Source organism: Gopherus flavomarginatus, chromosome 11, assembly GCF_025201925.1.
Source record: "Gopherus flavomarginatus isolate rGopFla2 chromosome 11, rGopFla2.mat.asm, whole genome shotgun sequence".
Classification (NCBI taxonomy): domain Eukaryota; kingdom Metazoa; phylum Chordata; order Testudines; family Testudinidae; genus Gopherus; species Gopherus flavomarginatus.
Window position 1 is genome coordinate 6256696 of NC_066627.1, and position 10245 is coordinate 6266940.

Consider the following 10245-nt stretch of genomic DNA (forward strand, 5'->3'; position numbering starts at 1 on the left):
AATCACCAACATCGCTATGCCAGGACTAACTGCCTGGACCCATGCGTCTCACTGCAAGAAGGCCCCTGCACCTCAAGATAACCCTCCGACTACTGATCAGCCTGTCCCTCCTCTGGTACTTCTTTTCCTCCTTCTGGACAGCAGGAGAAAAGGACAAGAAGAAGTGCTGATAACCTCTCCCTTGTCCACTAACCGAACCACCATACATCCATCAACTGCTGGAGGAACCCACTTATTACAGGGTAACGTGCTGGTAACCTCTCCTCTGTATGATGCTGAACCATGACCGTTCCAGGAAAAAAGAAGAAAGTATGTTCGTTCCGCTGAAACCGAAAAAGTCTAGGGATTCTTGTCTACAAAAGACATTAAGAATTGGCCCTGGTGGAAGAGACGGAGTATAATAACTTGGCAGGGAGGAACTTGTGGGAACCGTGCTTGGGACTGAGGTATTGAGTGTTGGTTTGGGTTGATTCGGGGGCCTGGGCTCTGTGCTTTCGGACAAGTACCTTCAGCATGTATAGCTCTCCCTAATTGGCTTTCAGATGACGAATACCAAAGGCGCCTTGCTCCCACGACCACTGTCCCCGCCATTATCCTCACTACCATTACCACCCCTATAACACATCGTAATACAGACAATGCCATATATTCTGATAAAACCCAATGGCCAAGGCCTTTACACCTTAGTAATCCCTTTGGGACGATGCCAATAGTGCAGCTGCAATTTGGAACATTTACAAAGGCCAACAACATGATGAGAAATTAGAGAAACTGGAAAAGGCCCCTGGTCTTATTGCTGAAGCACAGTTAACCCAGGGGCAGGCTGAAGTTGGTGAATTGCACGTTATTTCTGCCCTTAGTTCAATAACCCAGAAACTGCAGACAATGATGGTGCTAAATATCACTGAGGCTGGGAAAGGATTGCAGTGGGATCTGGCTTGTTCAGAAATTCAGGATTTTCTGAATAATCAGCTGATGGCCATTTGGAGTGATCTCAAGCATCAGGTTTTGCTCACTGCCCTTACAGATACCTCAGGAGTATCATCTGATCTATGGCCGTGGAGACATATTTGGAGATTTTCAGGGTGGAAGTGCAGATGCTCACAGTGCTCTTTCCAAGCATACAGACTGATTGGAGGGGTGTGGGCTCCCACATACTGAATCGTGCTGGGTTGGTGGGGAGGATGCATGTGGGATTGGATAATTCACTGGGACAGTTGGAAAATTAAACCACCTGGTCTGTCTAATCGATTTATAGTCAATGCTCCTGGAATAACACCCGACATTTGGACAAGGATAGGGAGTGAATGGACACTTTGGATGTTAGATCCCCCCCAGCTTCAGTGTGTACATAAACTGAAGCCCAGAGAAGTTGTCACTGTTTATGACAACATCTGTTGAGAGGGTATGGGACAAGGAACTACCCTGACAGGATAGCTGCTTTTTCAAGCTAATGATAGCTGTGTGTATGTTAAGACCACCACTTTGCATGATATACATTTTAATCTCACCACTGCTGGAGGCAGTAATATCATTTATTGGACTGTGGATAGAATTTTACAATCAGCCCTTAGGTTCCAGATACCCTTTAATTGAACTGCCTTAGTACCTGATTGGTTCCAAAATTTGCTTTTACTCCTACCAAAGGTCCAGAAAATATTTGAATTACAAGGGCAATTCATATGTTCCAAAATATATATCAGATTGAAAAGTATGCTTTTGATACAGCCTATAGAGTGTCTACTTCATGTACTAATTATGATGTATTGTGTTTTGTGACTAAGGTTATATAACAACCCCATCATATTATTATAGTAGGAATGTTAATGCTTTTATTGTTGTTTAGTTTAGGGTTAGGTCATTGTTGAAAAGGATGTAATAATAATAATACCTTTTATGTTCATACTAACCATGCATTGTTGTTGCATCCAACCAAAACCCATGAGATTGAACCATTTGATCTAGAATCAGAAATACAAGGTTTGATGAACATGGAGGTTTAAGATTGATAGTTGTGCTGGAAGCACACAAGGGAACAGTGTGGAAGTAGAGAAAAGGATAAAGGGCATTTGAATGCAGATATCTTAGTTTCTAGGAATAGAGCAAGAGTCAGGCTAACAAAGTCAGGCTGACACTGACTCTAAGAACATGAGACTTGAAGGCAGGGCCTAGGTGGGTGGAAAGCAAGAAAGTGAATGGGAACAGACTGCAAGAGATACAGTTTTGACCTTGTGTTAGATAAGAATGGAATGTAGACTGTGGCAGAAATTAATGAGAAAAGTGAGATATCAGGAAGAAAATGGATAACAAAATACAGCTGTTGCTCATTATTGTATGCAATGAAAGGTTTAAAAGCTTGCCTAATTATTTATCTAAAGAAGATCTGCCCGTGTGTACTCTCCTGTGCATATTGCAGCTGCTCGAAATAAAGCTGCCTCTGGCTTGTTGCTCCAAACTCAGAGTGACGACTTGTTTTCCTCCACGCATGAATGCAGTTTAGTGTGCTAAGATGAACTCTCTCCTTGGAGCATATTCTGGGGTGTTTGGGTGCCTGTCTGTAGACAATAGATTTCTTGATGTGTTTCAGGTACATTCACAGATCCAGATCCAGATCCAGATCCACTCCAAGCCCCCAGTAGCAGGTGTACTGCTGTAGCATTGTCAGTGTGTAAATGTACCCTCAGATACTACCATGATGGAGTCTATTTAAGTATCACTGTAGACTATCTAAGGAAATGTATGCACTGTGATTCTTCACAGTGATTTACAAATGACACTTAAATCAATCTTACATTATTTGGGCTGTAAGACAAGTAAGTCAATGTTCTTATACTCAATTTTTTGGTAGCCAGAACTTCCAGTGAGGATCCTTGCTTTTGAGTATCTCAATTTCTACATCACCAATTTGAGCCATCTTGGCTGAGATTTCAAAAGATCTTAGTGTTGAGATGACTTCGCTTAAATGATCAAGTGACTTTCTGTGTGTGATAGAAAATAAAGTATCTCCAAATATTGCTCCAGTCTCCAAAATCTTTCTGAGCAAGTGGCAAGCTGGCTCTTTGCTTTAATTTATCACAGAAAATTGATATCATTTGACCTGCTCCCCAGCTAACAGCGTGAATCAGTGCAGCTAATGGAGTCAATGTGCCATCTCCTTACTTGGTGTAAATTGGTGTCTCTTCATTGAAGTCAACGTGACCTAGTGTATATCAGCCACAGCTCCAGTGGAGTCAGTGGTCAGATCCCCAGGTCGTATATAGTAACAAGGCTCCATTGATGTCAATGTAATGCTGGCTGACGATTTATCCCATTTTTTAAATTATGGTTTTAGTTCAGAAGCAAATTTTTCCTCTGTATTACACAAGCATAGCTGAGAAACCACTTTTTTAAAGCAAAGCGGACTGGAAGCAAGAGACTATAAAATGTCCTATGTTCTAAAACTGAGTCTCTCTATATCTCCAGTGATGAGATTTTTTTTATCTATATTGGCCCTTTGACTTCAGGAGAGTTTTGTGCAGATCACTTCCTGGTTATAAAGTGATTCATAAAGCATTAAGTGTTAGAATTTGCCATATTCTCTCCTCAGATCCATGTCAATGGATTGCTGCGGTACAATGACTAGGTAAGAAATTATCATTATGCTCAGTAGATACTGGCTCATAAATTAAGTGAGCTGAATTTAAAAGTTGCAAAGTGTTTCAAAAAATAAAAATTGCTGAGCTCTATAAAGTAACTATCCATCCCCCTACCTCACCATTTGAACATTTCATCAACTGCTTGTGGAAAGGTTTTGCCTGTTGATTTAATTATCAATAGCCAGGATATGTGTGTGTGTATATATGCAAAAGATTGAGAATTATTCCTCTTTTGATTTCCAAGGGCATCAATGAGAAACCAAACCCAGGTGCCAGAGTTCATTCTGTTGGGGCTCACCAGTATCCCTGAGCTGCAACAACTCCTCTTCGGGGTGCTTTTCTTAGCCTACACGTTGACCTTAATGGGGAACATCCTCATCATCATCATCACCTGCACTGACTACCACCTCCACAGCCCTATGTACTTCTTCCTCCGGAACTTGTCCTTTTTGGAGATCTGCTTAACCACAGTCATCGTCCCCAGGATGCTGACAGACCTTAGGACAGAGAGGAGAACAATATCTTTTGCTGCTTGCCTCTCACAGTATTTTTTCCACTTCTTCTTTGGGTGTATGGAACTTTTCCTCCTGACAGCCATGTCATTTGACCGGTATGCGGCCATATGCTGCCCACTTCTGTATATGTCCATCATGAGCCAAAGGCTGTGCTTCCTGCTGGTTATTTTCTCCTGGATGGGAAGTCTTCTCCTTATCCTTATACCTATTGTACTGACCAGCCAGCTCTCTTTCTGCAAATCCAACGTAATCAACCATTTCTTCTGTGACTATACCCCCCTGATGCAGATCTCCTGCGGGGGCAAGCATCTCCTGGAGCTTATCCATTTCCTGCTGTCTTTCTTCACCCTGTTCAGCACCTTATTGCTAATATTAGTGTCCTATTCCTACATCCTCATCACCATCATGCAGATTCCCTCTGCCAAGGAGCGCCAACGGGTTTTCTTCACCTGCTCCTCCCACCTCATTGTCATCTCCATCTGCTATGGCAGCTGCATTCTCATGTATGTCAGGCCCATTCAGGATGAAGACCTGGACCTGAACAAAGGCCTTGCCATCATCAACACTGTGCTTGCCCCCTTACTGAATCCTTTTATTTACACACTAAGGAACCAGCAGGTGAAGGAAGCGCTGAGAAAAGTGGCAAGAAAGACATTTTATTCCAAGGATGCGAGAGTGTCCGTGCATTGCAGAAATAACAATTAATTAAAAGAAGCAATGAAATGAAAATGGTCCAATTCTTTATTTTCTGTCCACTGTGGTTATTCTGTCAGGAGGTGAGCCAGTGTCCTTGTAGGAGGTACTATGTAGCAGAGCTGTCATGGCCTTATGGAGGAGGATTTTACCATTGTACATGGGGAGGGAAGGGCCAGTGGGATAATCCACTCCTGGAACGGGTGGGAAATGATTTTTTTCTGATATGAATAATTTTGATTCAAATATTCTCTTCACATTTTTGAAGGTTTTTCAGGTATTCATTGAAAAACAGAAACATGAAAGTTTGGCAGGGGGAAGAGGTTTGTTTGTTTTCAGCAGCTAAACAAGTGAAAGAGAAATTTATTGTAACAAGTCGAAATGTAAACTTGTTTTCAATTTGCGGCAGCCAAGAGTTGGGTGTTCTTTCACAACGTTTTGATGGAAAATTTTCTCCAGGCTTATTTTCTCCTCAGTCCTTCCCCTCTGACACTTCAGAGAGCTGACAGATTGTTCTTCTGCAGGAATACATCATGTGGGGTAACTCTGTAACTAATCTGCACCCTAAACATGAAGTTGGGGAATGAGAGCTAGCTCAGTTGTTTGAGCATTGGTTTGTTAAACCCAGGGCTGTGAGTTCAATCCTGGATTGATACTTGGGGAGCTGGGGCAAAAAGAGTACTTGGCCCTGGTAGTGAAGACAGTGGACTGGACTTGATTACCTTTCAGGGTCCCTTCCAGCTCTGTGAGGCTTGTTAAAATCTCCATGTTCTTCCATTCCCCTCCATGTTTTTTCAAAAGCTCTGCTGTAGAAATTATTTGGGGCTTGTGTTATACAGGTGGTCAGACTAGATGATCACAATGGTGTAGGCCTGTCTTGACATTAGTAACTTGCCTCATTTCTAAGTGGGTATGGTTGGAAAGGTGAATGGAAGTTTAAGTTGTAAACAGGGGCTTGACAGGCAGGATGCTGGAGTCAGGATGTCGTGCTAGCTAAAATAAGCTGTAACACCCTGATGCTAAGGCTAACGGACAAGACAAACCGGGAGTGTAAAGATCAGGTTCCACATGAAGAGCACATGGACAGAGCATCTTATACAGGGAATGGTTCCAGCAAAGTAACTAAACTGAACCAGAAATGTGTGGTGTAATGTACAGCAAATTGAATGAGAAATGTAAATGAATGTAAAGGAAGAGGTTGTCTGTGTAGCTTTGGATGTGTGGTACACCCAATTCTCACCCCTACACTTGATTCTGATCACCTCAGAGCAGCTCTGCTGTATGCCAGATAAAGGAACCTGAGTGATGAAATCTGGAGTTGAGTGTTTTGGATCGCAGAGAACTGGATGAAGTGTTCTCCCAGAAGTGGACAAGGTGTTCTGGATAGGCTAAGTGGAAAAGGTCCCAGAGGGAATCCCACAAAAGGGTCGCTTTTGACTTGGAATATATGAGTTCTTGCCTAATCAAGTTACTTAGGCTGGGTTCAAGGGGAACATGTGATGATTAAGGAGGAGATTGTCAAAACTGAATAATTGCAGTGTTGCTGTAGCAGTGTTGAACCCAGAATATGAGAGAGACAGGGTGGGTGAGGTAATATCTTTTACTGGTGTTAACTGCCCATGTGACTTTAAGTTTCCTCCTGCAGCATGAATTTACTCCTTACTGTCCCACTGTGTATTTAGCTATAACACTCTGAATAATTTCCCTGTACTGGAAGAAGAGCTCTGTGAAGTTTGAAAGCTTGTCCCTTCTACCAACAGAAGTTGGTCCAATAAGATATAACCTCACCCAACTTGTCCCTCTCAAAGCGGGATAAGATATTTGGGGAATGGGGCAGCCCATAGGTGGTTTTAAAAATCTCAGTGTGGGGGAGCAAAAGAAGTTCACATCTCCAAACTGTTTCCTGGGTAAACACCAGAGTTGGTGAAAAGTGGGTATGTATTTTCCATAAAAAATGATGATTGGAATTAAAAAACAAAAGAAAACATTTTTTCCCACCAAAAATCCCCAAATGCTTTGTGGAATTTTTCAAATTTTGCAATGAAAAACAAAAGCTAGAAAATAGTTTGCTTTTTGTTTAAAAAACCCTGCACAAAACACAGCTACAAGAGGAGGTGCTGCTGCCCCCCTGCACCAACCCAATCCAGTGCTTACAGCTCTTACCAAGGGTGTGTGAGACCCAGGTTTGAATCCCCACTCTGCTGGGAATTGAATCAAGATCTCCTGTCTCAGAATTCCAATCACTAAGCTCTTGGGGATTCTAAGGCAGACTTTTCTTAGTCTCTCCTGTCAAAGCTGTTTCATGTTGTCTAACATACTTAAACAATCATTGGAGCAGGAACTTGAGTCTTTTACATCCCAGCTGAGTGCCTGAAACTCCAGGCTATATAGCCCAGCCTCACAGGGACAAATGATGATGGCCTAGGCAGCACCAAAAGATTCTGTGGGACTTGGAGTGAGTCAACCCCCTTTCTTTGGCCAGTTAGGGACTGCAATGAGGTAATGCTCACATGATTCTGAAGCAGGGGGACAAAGCCAGGAGGGAAGAAGGGACATGATAAAAGGGAAGACATTTGCCCTGCTCTTCCTCTCTCTTCCATCTACATCTACAGACACCACACCAAGAGACTGAAGTGCTGATCAAAGAGGAGAGCCTGGCTGAAGGGCAACTAGCCAGCCTGTGGTGAGAAGCATCTAAGTTTGTAAGGACATTGAAAGTGTTAAGATCAGCTTAGAATGTGTTTTGCTTTTATTTCATTTTAGCAAATCTGACATGCTTCAACTTATAATTTATTAAAATGTATCTTTGTAGTTAATAAATCTGTTTGTTTATTCTACCTGAAGCAGTGCATTTGGTTTGAAGTGTGTCAGAGACTCCTCTTGGGATAACAAGCCTGGGACATGTCAATTTCTTTGTTAAATTGATGAACTGATATAAGCTTGCAGCGTCCAGTGGGCATAACTGGACACTGAAAGACGGAGGTTCCTAGGGTTGTGTCTGGGACTGGACAGATTGGCTAGTGTAATTCAGTTGCAAAATCCAAGGAGCAGTTTACATGCCAGAGGCTGTGCATGAACAGCCCAGGGGTGGGGGTTCTCATAACAAAGCAGAGTAAGTCTGGCTCCCAGAGTCAAGGATTGGAGTGACCTAGCAGATCACTGGTCCAGATAATACCAGAGGGGAACATCAGAGAGAGAGAGAGAGAGAGAGAGAGACAGTGGAATCAGCCCCATTGACTCCAATGGAGTTACTCTTGATTTACATCAGGGTGAAAGAGAGGGGAATCAGCTTACGTCTGATTTGCACCAGTGCAAATGAGAACAAAGTTAAACAAACTCCATTGTATTTGATTTCTATTTTGGATCAATCTGATTTCTTACTTTGTTTTCCAGATGAGATTCAGAAGCAATTAACCTGGAGCTCGCCAGCAGACAAGGACTTCAGAGTCACCCCTGACATAAATTAAAAATAATAGGCCAGACTTCAGCTGGTCCTTCTGCTGACTTTAATGGAGTTATGCCAATTTACACCAGCTAAATATGTGGTTTGTTGTTGTGACCATTGCAAAGCTTAAGAATGAACCTGACTGAACTGAGTATCATTTTGTAGGAATCTTAAGCAGAGTCTGCAAACAATGAAGGAGTTTTATTCACTAGGTTTTCAAACATATCATATGCACCACACTCAGTCTGATCATTATCGGTTCCATGAATGAGGGATTATGAAGATCAGAATTCACTCATGAGGGGTAGGAGAATTTCCATAATTTTCTGTTAATGCCACGAGCTGTTAAGCTTCCATTCCTACATCAGTACATAATACTCATGAGGAGCTCCAGCTGGCAGCTAGATGATTATTTATAGGTTCATAGATTCATATATTCTAAGGCCAGAAGGACCATTGTGATCACCTAGTCTGACACAGGTCAGAGAACTGCCCCAAATTAATTCTTAGAGCAGATCTTTTAGAAAAAACATCCAATCTTAATTTTAAAATTACCAGTGATGGGGAATCTACCATGAACTTTTGTAAATTGTTCCAATGATTAAGAACATAAGAACAGCCAGATTGGGTCAGAACAATGGTCAGTAGTAATGGCCTCGATAGCACTCATCACCATGCATTTTTGACAGGTTTTCACACCCCCTTCTAGGACTTATGTCTGGCCTTTCCATTTCTATTCACTTTTTTTACCCTGTGCTTACCAAACAGGCTCTACCTTAGTCAATTCCCTTTTTAAACCTAGTTTTTAATGTTTTTAAATACTTTTTTCTTAACCTACTTTGGTATTGAATAGTTTCAATGCTATTTTATCCTATGCTTAAGAAAAGGTTTTGCCTTAGTAAATTCCCTTTTTAAACCTAGTTTTCAATATTATTTAACTTTTTTACTTAACCAACCCTGATATTTAATACACCTTTTACATTTATCTCAAAATTTTCTATTCTTTAATTGCCTTCCAAACTAAGCCTTTACCATCATTTCTCCTTACTCAAAATCACTAAAAATCTCTCTTCTTTCAAACTAACTAACCCTTTAAAAACAAAAATCTTTCTATTCTTTCATAATCTGCCTTTACCAGCCTCTTTTTTCAATAACTTACCTTTCTTCTTTTAAATGTCCTTTTTTCCCCTAAACCTTACTCAAACTTTCTTTTTTCATCTTTAAACTCTCTCACACTCTTCTTTCAATCTTTTTCTCTCCATGTACCCAAGCACAAACATACACAACACTTCCCCTAGTCAAACACATACACATACACGTTTTTTTCAAAATGGCTGATGGTGCCACACTTCGGCACCAACGGAAATGGGGTGGGAAGGCAGGACATAAGCCCTAAATGGGGCATGGAAATCTGTCAAAAATGCATGGTGAGGAATGCTCTTGAGACCATTACTACTATGGTCCATCTACCCCAGCAATCTGTCTCCCAACAGTGGCCAGGTGCTTCTGAGGGAATGAACAGAACAGATAAGCATGAAATGATTCTATCCTTGAAAGGTTCATTATTCTCACCATTAAAAAAGATCCAGAGAACTCTGAATCAGTGCCTCATCCTCTTCATTATTTACTAACAAAAAATAAAAAATAGTCCCTAGGCAAATACCTGAAATACACCACTATTTTTAGATTTCTGTTGTCTGTGGCCACCATATGGGCAAACAAATGTAGGCCTCAGGCCTGACAAATGCAAATCAGATAGCCAAACCCCTCTCCCTTCAGTCCCTTTCCTTCTGCATAAACAAAGGTAATAGTCCAGATTCAGCGTGGTTGAATGGATACAATACCAGAAAGTTCAATTTAGCCTAGTGATTATGATATTAAAAGTTTTACAACTTTTATAAGTCTTGTGTTTTTATGTTTGCTCAATCAGACACAATCTGCAGCTTGGAGAACAGCA

The 10245-nt window shown here is 41.4% G+C and overlaps 1 protein-coding gene across 1 annotated transcript; it reads left to right on the forward strand.

Moving 5' to 3' along the window:
• The first annotated feature begins 3886 nt into the window (after positions 1-3886).
• Positions 3887-9203, forward strand: LOC127031264 (olfactory receptor 6C4-like). The gene is made up of 2 exons (XM_050918020.1): positions 3887-4778; positions 9151-9203. The coding sequence occupies exons 1-2, from the start codon at positions 3887-3889 to the stop codon at positions 9201-9203; spliced, it is 945 nt and encodes a 314-aa protein (XP_050773977.1).
• The last annotated feature ends 1042 nt before the right edge of the window (positions 9204-10245 follow it).

Coding starts and splice junctions, on each gene's coding strand:
- LOC127031264 (XM_050918020.1), top strand. CDS start 3,887: ATGAGAAACCAAACCCAGGTGCCAGAGTTCATTCTGTTGGGGCTCACC. Junction 4,779..9,150: donor GAACCAGCAGGTGAAGGAAG/CGCTGAGAAAAG, acceptor TAGTTTCAATGC/TATTTTATCCTATGCTTAAG.